This window comes from Chiloscyllium plagiosum, chromosome 1 (genome assembly GCF_004010195.1).
Source record: "Chiloscyllium plagiosum isolate BGI_BamShark_2017 chromosome 1, ASM401019v2, whole genome shotgun sequence".
NCBI lineage: Eukaryota > Metazoa > Chordata > Chondrichthyes > Orectolobiformes > Hemiscylliidae > Chiloscyllium > Chiloscyllium plagiosum.
The window spans coordinates 73,070,448-73,084,654 of record NC_057710.1 but is presented as its reverse complement, the minus strand read 5'-3'; the positions used below and the strand labels follow the sequence as shown (position 1 = coordinate 73,084,654).

Genomic DNA, 14,207 nt, shown 5'->3' with positions numbered 1-14,207 from the left:
TGCTAAAATCCATATACACCACATCTACTGCTTAACCCTCGTCCACTTCCTTAGTCACCTTCTCAAAGAATTCAATAAGGTTTGTGAGGTACGACCTGTCCCCAAAGTGCTCACCTACCTCTAATTCTAACACCTGGCCTGGTTCATTACCCAGAACCAAATCCAGTATGGCCTCACCTCTTGTTGGCCTATCTACATATTGCGTCAGGAAACCCTCCTGCACACATTGGACAAACACCGACCCATCTAACGAACTGGAGCTATAGCTTTCCCAATCAATATCAGGATAGTTAAAGTCCCCCATAACAACCACCCTATTACTTTCACTCTTCTCCTGAATCATCCTCGCAATCCTTTCTTCTACATTTAACTTAAAAGGGAAAAAAACCCAGCAAGATAGTCCCAAAACATAGGGAAACTTACAATCTGCATAGAGTATTCCTTGCCCGCTGCAATATCAACTTCTGAAACCTTGCCTTCAGCACATATAAGGCTTTGAAAGATTTCCTGAGTAGGAATATTCAGAATTGTCAAAGCATGTATTCCTTGTAACTTGGAATTGCATCAGAAGGGAAACAGATGATTCTGTGACTGCAGATGTGACACCAGAATAGTATATTGTCTCTCTGGTGCCAGGGTGAAGGATGTCAGTGAGTGGTCCCAGGATATCCTGAATGGGGGGAGAACAGCCAGAGACTGTGGTGGATGTAGGTACCAACAGCATAGATAAAAAGAGAGATGGTGCTCTGCAAGCAAAATATGGAGAGCTGGGGAAAAAAATTAAAAAGCAGTACCTCAATGGTAGTAATCTTAGGATTACTCTCAGTACCATGTGCTAATGAAATTAGGAATTGGAGAATTGACTGAGTGTGTGGCTGGATAGATTATATCAGAAGGAGGGGTTTAGATTTTTGAGGCATTGAGATCGATTCTGAGGAAGATGGGAATTGTGCAAGCTAGACAAATTATACCTCTGCAGGACTGGGATCAGTGTCTTCACACAGGGTTTCACCAGTCCAGTGGGGAAGGGTTTAAGTGAGAGTGACAGAGGGAAAAGCACCTGAGGGGTGAAACAAGAATGAGATAAACCAAGATGGAAAAGTAGAAAACAAAGGCTAGCAGCAAATCCAAAGGTAAGATCCGAAATCTAAACAAAGGAATCAAAGATTAGATTCCCTCCAGTATGGAAACAGGCCCTTCAGCCAAACAAGTCCACACTGACCCTCTGAAGAGTATCCCACCCAGACCCATTCCCCTACCCTCTATTTATCCCTGACTAATGCACCTAACTCTACAGGCAATTTATCATGGCCAATTCACCTGATCTGCAGGTCTTTGGATTGTGGGAGAAACCCACACAGACACAGGGAGAATGTGCAAACTCTACACAGACAGTCGCCCAAGGGTGGAATTGAACTCGGGTCCTGATGCTGTGAGGCAGCAGTGCTAACCACTGTGCTCCTCTCAATATTTTGGCTGTAACCCTATACTCTCAGAACCTATACGTGTCAATAACCCTACACCTGAAATGTTGACTTCTCCACCTTCATTTACTGCCTGGCCTGCTATGTTCTTCCATCCTCCTGCTTGTCTACCTTGGACTCCAGCATCTGCAGTTTATTTTGACAAGCCTGTTGTGGAGCAAAGGTGTATAGACTGTAAAGACTGGTCACTTCATTAAAGATCATGATAGTGGATAGGGAAGGCTAATGTTCAAGGAACAAATATATACATTGTACCAGTTACATATTCCTTTTAGGTGAAAGAACTCACTGGAAACAATGACACAAACATGGTGAACAATTTATATTAAAGATCCAAGAGGAATCATGAAATTACTTTAAAAAGCGACAAGCCTGAAGAATAGGGAATAGAAGAGTCTGCAGGGGGACATAGCCAGGTTAAATAAGTAGGCAAAAACTTGGCAGATTTAATATAATATGTAGAAATGTGAGGTCATGCACTTTGGCAGGAAGAATAGAGGAGATGAATATTATTTAAATGGAAAAAGACTGCAGAAAATTATGGAGCAAAGGGATTTTGGAGTCCATGTCTATGAATCAAAAGAAAAGCTAGCTACCCAGAGTGTATTTGGTAAGGCAAATAGATGTTAGCCTTTATTTCAAAGGGAATGGAATATAAAAGTAGGAACATTTTAATAAAATGTTACAAAATACCTGTCAGACCACAGCTGAAATACTGCGAACAGTTTTACGTTCCTAACCTAAAGGAAGATAAACTGATGTTGGAGGCAATCCAGAGAATATATGGAGGGACTGTCTCATGAGGAGACATTGTGTAGGTTTGACAAGTACTCATTGGAACACAGAAGTAGGAGAGGCGACCTAGATTCTTCAGGGAATTGACAGGAGAGATGTGAAAAGGTTACTTCCCTTTGAGGGAATGCCGAGGATCTGAGGACATAATCTCCAAATAAGGGGTCACATGGTTAAGACAGAAGTGAGGAGAAATTTCTTCTCTGAGGATAGTGAATCTCTTCACAACAGAAGACTCTAAAGGCTATGATATTAAGATATCTAAATGTTGATAGACTGATTTTTAATCAGTAAGAGAATCCAACATTATGGGGGAAAAGGCAGAAACGTGGAGTTGAGGATCGTCAGTTTTCATCTTGATTTTGTTTAATAATACAGCAGACTTGATGGGCTGAATGGTCTACCTCTGCTCCGATGTCTTATGGTCTTAAATAGTTTAGAATTCAATAAAAGAACACCATGAGATTGATTAAGGGGGGCAAAATAGAGAACGAGAACAAACTTGTTTGGTAAATAAGAACAGGTTGGAAAAGCTTCTGTAAATATTAAAAGCTTTAGTGAAGACAAATAAAAGCCCTGAATTGGCCATTGAGAAGCCCTTGGTGAGACCACACCTGGAGTATTATGTGCAGTTTTGGTCTCTTTGGTCTCTTTGCCAAAGAAAAACATACACCTGCCCCAGAGGAAATGCAGCAGAGGTTTACCCATCTGGTTCCTGGAATGTCAGGTTTATAGTATGTAGAGAAATTGGGTTGACTTGGCCTTTATTCACTGTTAGTTACAAGAGTGAGAGGGTATTTCACTGAAATGATTGACAGGATGAACAGACAGCAATCAGAAATTATACTTCCCCTGGACTTAAGATCTGGAACAAATGGTCATGTTCTTAAAATACAAGATAAGCCATTTCAGACTGAGATAAGCAGAAATTTCTTTTACAATAGGGTAGTGAATCTGTGGAATTCTCCACCATAGAAGGCTATGGATACCAAGTCATTGGATGTGTTTATAAAAGATAGATTTCTAAAGGCTGAGGGCCTCACAGGGAATTGTGAGAAAGCGAGACTGCAGCATTGAGATGGAGGATCAGACATAATGCTGAATGGTGAGGCTTGGTCGATGGATCAGATGGCCTATTCGTACATCTATCTTCTGTGTTTCTACAGGAATATGTGAATTAGGAACAGATGGGGGCCATTCAACCCTTTAGGTTTCTTCTTCTATTCAGTAAGATCAAGGTTGATATGGTTGTCTTCCAGTTCCAAATGATCAGATATCTGAGCTGGACTCTCCACACCTACCATTTGTGGGGATACTGACATAACGTCAGGTAACATTTAACTGCTGCCCTGGAAAAATTTGTTAATTGGATATTTATATTAACTGGTGATACATACTTCTGCATTAATATGCGCAATTGAAAAAACTGTGGAAATCACTGACTAATGACAGACTCTGTGTGCAACCTAGACAGTTAAATATGATAATCTAATCAGGGAGGCAGTGATGTAGTGATGACATCGCTTGAATAGATATCCAGAAGTCTAGGTTAATTCTCTGCAAACATATCAGTTTAATTAGTAGATCTAGATTAGTCTCAGTGATAATGACTATGAAATCATTGTCAATTCTCATAAAAACCATTAAAAAATGCTTGAGGGATGGAAACCTGCAGTCCGTTCTTGTGGGGGTGGGGGGTGGGAAGCATGTTGTTCAAAATAGGTGAATATCTGGAATGCTTGGGAGTGCCATGTCTCCTTGTCTGGATGAAGGTGGAGAAATTGGGAAAATGGGATTGAGTTCTTGGAGGATACTGGGTGGGAGGAAGTGTAGTCCAGGTAGTTGTAAAACGACTTAATAGGAAACGACTGTCTGGAGACTGTCACTGGAGATGGAAACGGAGACGTTGGGAAAGGGGAGGAAGGTATCCAAGATGGACCAAGTGAATTTAAGGGCAGGGTGGAAGTTGTGGATGAAGTCTATGAACTGCTCCAATTCAGCCTCTTTGTGACCACTTGCCAGTAAAGACATTAAAATTTGAGCTATAATTCAATATCATGCTCCATCTATTTCACTGTTTCAATGCACAGAAGCAAGTTGTGCTGGGACTTCATGGTGGAGTAGTGGACAGTTTGGAAGAATGTTACAGGTTGCAGGGGGACTTGGATAAACGGCAGAATTGGGCTGAGAGGTGGCAAATGAAATTCAATGCAGCTAAATTTGAGGTGATGCACTTTGGGAAGAATAACAGGAAGGCAGAGTACTAGGTCAATCGAAAGATTCTTGGTAGTGTGGGGGTGTGCAGAGGGATCTTGGAGTCCATGTACATAGATCCCTGAAAGTACTGTTCAGTTCTGTTGGCCTAATGATAACATCTTTAACTACTCATTGGCATTCCATAAGTAGATTTTTCTATCTTTAGAGAATATGAAGTTATATTTTTTTAAAAATCAGAACTGTTGATAGCTGGTTAGTGCTGTTAAGAAGGCAAACGGTGTGTTAGGTTTCATTGGTAGAGGGATTGAGTTCCAGAGCCGCATTATCATGCTGCAACTATACAAAACGCTGGTGCAGCCACACTTGGAATATTGTGTACCGTTCTGGTCACCATATTTTGGGAAGGATGTGGAAGCATTGGAAAACTTGAAGAGGAGATTTACCAGGATGTTGCTTGCTCTGGAGGGAAAGTCTTATGAGGAAAGACTGAGAGACTTGGGTCTGTTCTCATTGGAAAGAAGAAGGCTAAGAGGGGATTTGATTGAGACATACGAGATGATCAGAGGATTAGATAGGGCAGACAGTGAAAGTCTTTTTTCTAGGATGATGACGTCAGCTTGTACGAGGGGGCATAACTACAAATTGAGGAGTGATAGATTTAAAACAGATGTCAGAGGCAGGTTCTTTACTCAGAGTGTGGTAAGGGTGTGAAATGCCCTATCTGCTAATGTAGTCAACTCAGCCACATTAAGGAGATTTAGGCAATCCTTAGATAAGCACATGGATGATGATGGGATAGTGTAGAAGGACAAGCTGAGAATAGTTCACAGGTCGGCGCAACATCGAGGGCTGAAGGGCCTGTTCTGCGCTGTATTGTTCTATGTTCTATGTTACTTAAATGAGTTGACCCTCAATATTGCAGCTAATATGGCTAGGCTCTGTGTTTTTAAAGATAATATGTATCAGAATTAACACATAATAAGAGGCATATGGAAGATAAGTAATTGAATTAAAGAGGTACCTATTTGCTGTTGGTCTTACTGGTTTTCTTTCCAGCTAATACAGAAATGGAGTGTTATGTGCTCTCTCCGCAGAGGCCAAATTAAATATAATTTATTCATAAGTCCATCTGACGAGTAGAAGTGAATGAGCTCGGACTCAATGACCTTAGCTCACTAAGGGATTGTCCTTTCCCTTGGCTGTTGTGTGGAGTGGATGAAAGAAAATAAATAAATGAGTACATCTCAAAGTGATCCTGAGCAGTAGAATGTCTGGTTATCCTTGCAGCATGAATCACACTGTCATGGAAATCTGATCACTAGGTGTGGGGGCAGGGAAAGCAGTGTTGCAGCAAGTGTAGATTGTCTGCTTTATCTGTATGGTGCAGGTCAATTGGCCGTCCTGCTTCAGATTAAAACACATGCAGTACTGTAATGAATTTGTTACTGAAAGGCAGAAAAGAAATTTATGAATGAAATCATGAAGCAGCTTTTTGGATGAATGATCAGCGTACAAAATCTCAAACAGGTAAACTGGCATTTTATGGTTTTGTTCGATGCAAGCAAATCTATGAAATATACTGAAGTGAAGTATTTTGCACGAGTTAACACAAAGATTTATCTGTAATATTTTCCCCGTATGAAAGCTCCACTGAGAATCCCACTTTTGCAGTTAACAAGGCAAGAGAAAGCCTGGAATTCTTCAATCCTAATACAGAAAAGGTTGTGGTGCAAGGTTGCAGTGTAGGAATTTGTATTCAGAATTGTTTTGTATACCTTCTAAAATAATTGTCCTGTCTTAGTGGCAGAGTATATATACATATATATTTATATATTTATTGTTTTCTGTGGGATTAGAATATTCTGGCAAATTTTCTGCCTAAAGGTATTCTTGAAATTGTGCTAGCAACAAACTGCAAGAATGTGCAATGGAAAGCAACTGAGCAGAGGGATAGCGTCCTCAATTTTACAACAACATTACGTTCTTAAAGGGGATTTATAAAAAAATACCTTGTAGTCCTAAATATAAGGATTATGGACATTACCAGTTCTTATCAGGACATCAACATATTTTATTGTGTAATTTATGTTTTACTATAACAGTCAATTTCTGTACCGTTCCTTCTTAATTAACCTCACATGGTTTTGCTTTAGTGATGTGCCAAATATAGAGAGAGTGTGGACAGAGGGACAGCGGAGGGTTGGAATAGAGACAGGTGGGCAACATTAAACAAAGGATTCTACAAAACAGTGACAGCTCCTAGGGATTTGCAGACCACCATCTTTAAAACATGAAGGGAAAAACAAGACTCCAGATGGAAACAGGTACAGTTGAAATAACTGAATAGTACTTAGGATTGTGTGGGAATAGCAAATCAGTTAAATACATGCAATTTTTTTACAGAGCACATTTGGGTAAGGCATAACAATATCATAAACAATAAGAAAATTGAAAAGCTTGAAAATTGAAAATAAGAAAAGCTTTTGGCTCTTCAGAACCCTTGCTCTTTCAATGCAATGTTCAGCCATGTTTTGAAGTCCTTTGTTGATTTTGTATCTGTCCTCTGGCAAACTATTTCAGATGCTTGCTCCCCTGCACACAGAATAGCTCTTCTTCTTAATAAATTACTGTTTGCAAAATTAATTTTGTCTTATTATTCTGCTAATCTGTTCTACATTGAAGTAAAATGGTTTACACAATCTGAGCCCCTTAAAACCTTACTTTACAAAACCCAAACTGCTGAAGCAGTCACACCTGCCAATAGCATGTATGGAATATTTCAATTGCAGATCCCCACAACCTTCCTCTCTTAACAGGTGGGAAAACATGACCTTGATGACCTAGCTCCTCAATATGTATTCATCTCAAGAGATGTTAGAATCATAGGATCACTACAGTGCAGGGAGAAGCCATTCACCCCATCATGTCTGCACAAACCTTTGGAAGAGCATCTCAAATTTTTTCATAAAAGCAACCTCATTTTATATACCTTTAGTGTATTACTGCATGAGTTATCGTAGCTTAGGCAGTATCCAAGTATGCCAGGTCCTGGACAAGTATTGGGGAATTTCACAGGATTGAAAATGTGTTGCTGGAAAAGCGCAGCAGGTCAGGCAGCATCCAGGGAACAGGAGAATCGACGTTTCGGGCATAAGCCCTTCTTCAGGAATAAGGGCTGAAGAAGGGCTTATGCCCGAAATGTCGATTCTCCTGTTCCCTGGATGCTGCCTGACCTGCTGTGCTTTTCCAGCAACACATTTTCAGCTCTGATCTCCAGCATCTGCAGACCTCACTTTCTCCTCAAAGAATTTCACAGGATACATGGTAAAGGATGCTTCCCACATCGAAATGAGGAAGTAGAGCTGGGTTAGTATAGTGGAAAAGAGGTTGGCTGGTGTGAGGAAGATGGTGGTGTCGTTGGGCCTGTGCATTCTGATATCAGAAGCTTCCTAACCAACTGACACAGACTAAAAAGTATCAATGGGAATGTGGCTAAACAATTAAAATCACCATCTAAATGCAACTCAATTAAGGAAGCTGCGAGGTCATTGCTACTTAACATCTGATAAGGGCTGCTGCCTCCTGCAGTTATAGACAATAAAACTGCAGATGCTGGAATTCAAAGTAGGCAGGCAGGAGGCTAGAAGAACACAGCAAACCAGGTAGCATCAGAAGGTGGACAAGCTGACGTTTCGGTTGTGACCTTCTGCCATCTCCTACGGTTATAGCCAGTCTTCAGTGGCCACACAATTCTGGAGTGTGACCACTGTGCTGACCTGAGGCATCTTGAACTTTTAATTTCATTTTAATTGGCTTAGCAAAATGTGGCTGTCAGATAAAATCTGTAAGTTCAACTCTCAAAATAACCCCTGCAGGAAGATATTTGTCTTCGAGCTACACACTTGCAAAGGAATCACACTCTTGGTTTGATCTCACATGCAGTGACACATACCTAACAATCATGACTGTGCCCTTTGTCACAACACATTGAAGTCGCAAACTGCAAATCAAGCCCCACTGTTCCCAGCATTTCAAAGAAATATGTGCAACCTCCAGTCTGCCTGACATTCAAACAAAGGTTGATACAAAGCACACATCAAGAATCATTAATTATTACAGGTAATTAAAATCTAGCGACGGTAAACAATTAAACTAAATAAGTAAACACAGTAAAAGTTCTAAGCCTTTTTTCAGCTCCCCCTAATAGATACACAGAGACAGACATAAACGGGGAAAAAGCTGGTTACATTTCTTTTTTTAAAAAACCAATGTGCTGTTTACTCAAGGTCCATTCATTTAGCTTATTTACAAACTGCAGTAAATTTAGGAATAAGCCAAAAGCTAATGCCTGCTCAAGTTGCTCTGCCACCTAAAATTATAACTCAATGCATGCACATTACATATATTAATTCTAGTGTACAGTGGAAATTCATCCCCAGGTAGTTACAAGTAAGCCAGATGTAGAAAGATGTAATGTAACAAATAGGAGAATAATACCAAAAAACCCAAAAGTGTTATTGTATATTTGAAACATGAGCTGAGCTGTATCAATTGTGGTGCTATTACATTAAATTGCTCTGCAATGTACAAATAAATAATTGCAGTCTTGCTCCGGAGCTATTGATTTCATTCATTTGGAGTAGTATGGAAGAAAATACTGTTCTGTATCCTTTATGTGGGGATAGAGGATATGAGGGACAAAAACAACCTTGGTTTTTGTCCAAAAACAGAAATTACTGGAGAAGCTCAGTAGGTCTGGCAGCATCTATGGAAAGACGGTTCACTTCTTCAGAACTGATTGTAGCTCTGAAACGGTTGGCATATACAGTATGCTAGAGAAGGGTGAGGAGGGAAGATATTTAAATGATAGGTGAAGATGGGGGGAGAGAGACAGAGAAACAGTTGAGCAGTCAAAGCAGTGGGTAAAGGTCAGCCTGGGAAATAAATAGCTGTCATTGAGGACCATTATTAGCTGACAATCGGTTGTTTGTGGTAGCAGCCCATATGATGACAAGGCCTATTGTCACGATGTGGAGGTGCCAGTGTTGGACGGGGATAGACAAAATTAAAAATCACAACAGCAGGTTATAGTCCAACAGGTTTACTTGGAAGTACTAGCTTTCCGAGGGCTGCTTCTTCATCAGGTGGCTGTGGAGCCAGATCATAAGACAGAGAATTTATAGAAAAAGATTACAGTGTCATGCAATGAAATGATTTTTTGAACAAACCTAGATTACTGTTAAGTCTTGCATCTTTTAGACTAGGTTGTAGGTTCAGTTCATTAATATGTAAATTCCAGAACTTTTAAGTTGCAATCTTGAGAAAACTTAAGGCTTTATGAAAAAACATCTCAGCTCAGTCAATGTATTAAAGCTGTGAGGTTAGAGTCTGTCTATATCCCAATCTTGAGTCAAATTGGTTCTATTTCCAAAGTAGACATTTATACAGTATTACATGGATTGACTGCCTGCAGATTGTGTGTTTTCTGAGTAAAATAGAATGATTCTGCAATTACAATTCTGCAAATGTAAATGACTTCTATGTGTGTATGCCTGTGAGTGTACGTGAGAGAGTGTGTGTGTGTGCGCGTGTGTGTGATGGAGTATAAGCCTGTGAGAGGGTGTGAGTGAGTGTACGGCGTGTATGTGTGTGAGTTAGAGAGAAAGGGTCTGTGTGAATGTGAGAGTATGTAAGTGTGTGTGTCTGTATAGTGTAGTGGGGGTCACCTGTATTGCGACATGAACCCAAGGTCTGATTGAAGCCATCCGCATGGGTTCCAAACTTGGCCATTAGCCTTTGCTCAGCCATTCTGTGTTGTTGCATATCCCGAAGTCCGAGGATGGTCACCCAAAGACCTGAGGCCAAATGCCCCTAACCGCTGAAGTGTTCCCTGACTGGGAGGCAATGTCCTTGTCTAGCAAATGCTGTGCAGTGTCCATGCATCCGTTGTCATAGTGTCTGCTCAGTCTTGCCGGTGTACCATGTGTCGAGGCATCCTTGCCTGCAGCATAGGAGATAGACAATGTTGGCCAAGTCACATGAATACCTGCCGTGTACATGACTGAGAGAGAGTTTGGATAAGGACATGGGAGAAGGTGCTCAGGCCCAAAACTTATTGAACTCGATATTGAATCCTGAAGGCTGCAGGATCCCCAACTGAAAAGTCAGGTGCTGTTCTTCCAAATTGCATTTGTCTTTGGAGCACTGCAGCAAGCCTCACAAGAGGATGCGGTGGTGTGTTGAAGTGGCAGACACCTGGAAGCTTGTCATTTTTGTTTTGCCAATCGGTCATCCGGTCAGCATTCATCTCCCCCATATAGGGGAGGTCACTCGACCTAAAACTCTGCTTTCTCTCCACAGATGTTGCCAGATCTGCTGAGTTTCTCCAACAATTTCTATTTTTGTTTTGGATTTTCAGCATCCACATTTCCTTGTTTTTATTTAATAAGTTTCACAGTAAGCATTGTGTAGATTCACAGTTTGTTTGAGTCAGATCTATTCCATAAGACATTTTGAGATGTACATTTAATTAAAAGTGCTCAGCAAAGTTTATTTTTTGTTGTTGTTAGTACTTCTATAAGTTGTAATTACAGGGTAAAAACAATGACTGCAGATGCTGGAAACCAGATTCTAGATTAGTCCACACCGCCCCCCAAAGAGTAACCCACCCAGACCCATTCCCCTACACTATTTTTACCCCTGCCTAATGCATCTAACAAATGCATCCGTGAAGACTATAGGCAATTTAGCAAGGCCAATTCACCTGACCTGCGCATCTTTGGATTGTGTGAAGAAACTGGAACAGGCACAGGTAGAATGTGCAAACTCCACATTTAGTCGCCCAAGGCTGGAATCGAACTCTGGTCTCTGGTACTGTGAGGCAGCAGTGCTAACCACTGAGCCACTGCCAAATATTGCAAGGAATGGAGGGATATGGACCAAGAGCAAGCAGAAGGGATAGTTTAATTTTTGTGTCACATTCGACACAACTTTGTGTGAAAAGGTGCTTCCTGTGCTACACAGTTCTATATTCTATGTTCGATTGGAAGAAATAAATTATAACAGAGAAGTTTTCTTTAATTCCTTAAGGTACACTTTTTCACTTTTGCAAGAAGTGTTACCAATATAAATTACATAAATGAATAGGTATAACTTACCTTTCCAATCTCAAAACCTTACAGAAGCACAAGCTTGATCACCTATCAGGAAGATTAATTCATCTTGCATCACCAGGTCTCTGGCACTCAGAGGGCTGCCAGAGACCAGGCATCTGCTCAGCACAAGCAGGAGAGGATCCTTTGGTATCAGCCGTTAGTAACTTTATTCAAATACCCAAGCAGATAGAGGAACAGCAGGAAAATTGAGTTGAAGGTTGAAAGAGTCCATCAATGGCATGTCTGGTACATGTCTGACTGCTTCATTGGGCAGTCTGTAGCTGCCATGGAAATACAGTGCCAAGACACGTGGTGCTTGCTGGATGTATGCATAGATCTGCCCCGAGCTATTAGGCAATAAGGCAATAAAGAAATAAGGGACTTTGACATTGCTTCTGATTAACTTCTTCATAAGGATTCAGGGAGATGACAGCAGGCATCCAACTCAAAGGGGAACCACACAGATGCTCCCCCCACCACCACATAACACCCCTCCCAACATCCCAACCAACTCCCACTTCCAGAAGTCTCCTCTCAATGCATTCCAGAGATGGCCAGACCTTCCACCTGCATCCTGCCTGCCACTCTCAGTCAGGCAAGGTGAACCTGCATCGAGGCAGGACACCCTCTTTAGTCTCGCTTTGTTTTTAACATGGATAGAAAAGGAGGTAGTTTATCATGGTTGTCAGCAGTAATCAATAAGCGGGCAGACTGATTGCTATATGACGCTGTGCCAAGTGCCAGCAATGTACATGGAAAACACACCAAATTTAACCAAAAAACCATGATTCAAAGTCTGAGGGGAGTAGTCATCAGCCAATTCAAGGGGGGTGCCTTCAATCAGGGGCAGCGAGACAATAATTCAATGGCATCATCCAATATCAGGCTAGAGGCTTGGGTAGTCATTTTAGTAAATGGACTAATCAATAATAATAATTCTGAAGTGATGGTGGTGGTTGGGGGAAGAGGGGAGGAGGGGGAATGGAGTGCAACTCAATGTATAAGGGGTAGATGACAACAGAGCACTTGAAGGAAAGGGGTTTCTCAGGAGGATGTGGAAGAATTATCGATAATCACCATCACCTTGGCTATGTTAACCCTATTGCTGCAGAACTATGTTTGGCATAACTAAGTTATACACCTTCCTGGGGCTTGGGGGTAAAGTGGTGAGATGAGCAGTTAACTAAAGGAGCTGGGTGGGAATCTGGGAAAGATCCAAGCTGATGGTTTGACAGGGAGGGCAAGGTAGGAAGGAACCTGAAGGTTTGAGGGGCAGAGCAGGCAACTCGCGTAAAATGTCACAGTTGGACCTGAGGTTCTTGGAGTTTTGGTTGGGTCGCCCAAAGGGCCTTTAGCCCCTTACAAGTGAGATTCTTTCCGTTCAAACCTGACATCTTTTGCCATTGAAATTCTCACTTTTAGGATCTTACCACATATTTCTTGCCATTGCCCTCACCAGTCAGGTGCAAAGATGTTGTGGTATACCTTTGAAATTTCAGGTTTACTTTCAGGGACTAATGCCCAATTTGCTTCAGGAAAAATATCAAAGCAACAGAGATTACAGAAGAGTTTTACTAGAATTATACCAGTGATGAATGGATTTTCAGTTAAGTGGAGACATTGTGAAGGACATATCTGACAGAAGTGACAGAACTGGCGATGGAAAAAGCCTACTAGACCTGGTCCTCACCAATCCAGTAGTTACAGCTGGATCTGTCCATAACCATATAGTTAGGAATGACTACCCATGTCTTGTTAGGTTTGGATTTTCAGGTATTTAACCCAAGACAGTGAAGGAATAGTGATATAGTTTCATATCAAGGTTACATGTAAAACCTGGAGAGGAACTTGCAGGTGGAGTTGTTGCTATACATACACAGCTCTTGTGGTAGAGGTCAAGGTTCAGAAATCATTGTCAAAGGAGCCTTGGTAAGTTGGTACAGGACACCTTGTAGACAATGCACACTGCTGCTTACTTGTTAGAAGTGGATTCATCCAGGCAAGTGGGGAGTAGTCCATCACACTCCTGACTTGTTCCTTGTAGATGGTGGACAGACTTCGGAGAATCTCACTGAGGTGCAAAAACCCTACTCATTACATACCCTACTCAACATTCCCAGGCTCTGACCTGTTCATCTAGCCATAGTATTTATATGACTGATCCAATTAAGTTTCTAGTCAACACCCTATGCCCTAGGATAGTAGGGTATTCATTGCTGGTGAAGCGGCAAGGATTAGATTCTGTTTTGTTGGAGGTGGGCATTGCCTGGCACCTGTGTGGTGCAAGTTTTACTTGCTATTTATCAATCTAAGCCTGAATATTGTCCACGTCTTGCTGCATTTGGAAATGCGCTGTTTCAGTATCTTGTACAGCCGTCAGTGAACATCCACACTTCTTCCTCAATGTAATTTGTCTATTCCCCTTCAGGTTTGTACATGATGTTTAGCAAACCTACAGAAGGTGAGACAGTCATCACTAAAGCTGAAGATGGTTGGGTCGAGGATACTACCAGGATGAAATTCTACAGCAATCTCCTCAGGTTGAGATGAATGGTCACCA

The 14,207-nt window shown here is 41.3% G+C and overlaps 1 protein-coding gene across 3 annotated transcripts in view; it reads left to right on the top strand.

Moving 5' to 3' along the window:
• The window catches only part of pde4d (phosphodiesterase 4D, cAMP-specific), a 1,194,146-nt gene that overhangs the window by 80,516 nt on the left and 1,099,423 nt on the right, over positions 1-14,207 (top strand). Inside the window, exon 1 of one of the 3 annotated variants that reach the window (XM_043689222.1) lies at positions 5,979-6,020. The exons of the other annotated variants lie outside the window; for them this stretch is intronic. Within the exon in view, the coding sequence (XP_043545157.1) occupies positions 5,994-6,020 (27 nt within the window). The 5' untranslated portion in view covers positions 5,979-5,993. Of the gene's footprint in view, positions 1-5,978; positions 6,021-14,207 lie in introns of those variants that run through there. 3 annotated transcript variants of the gene reach the window in all.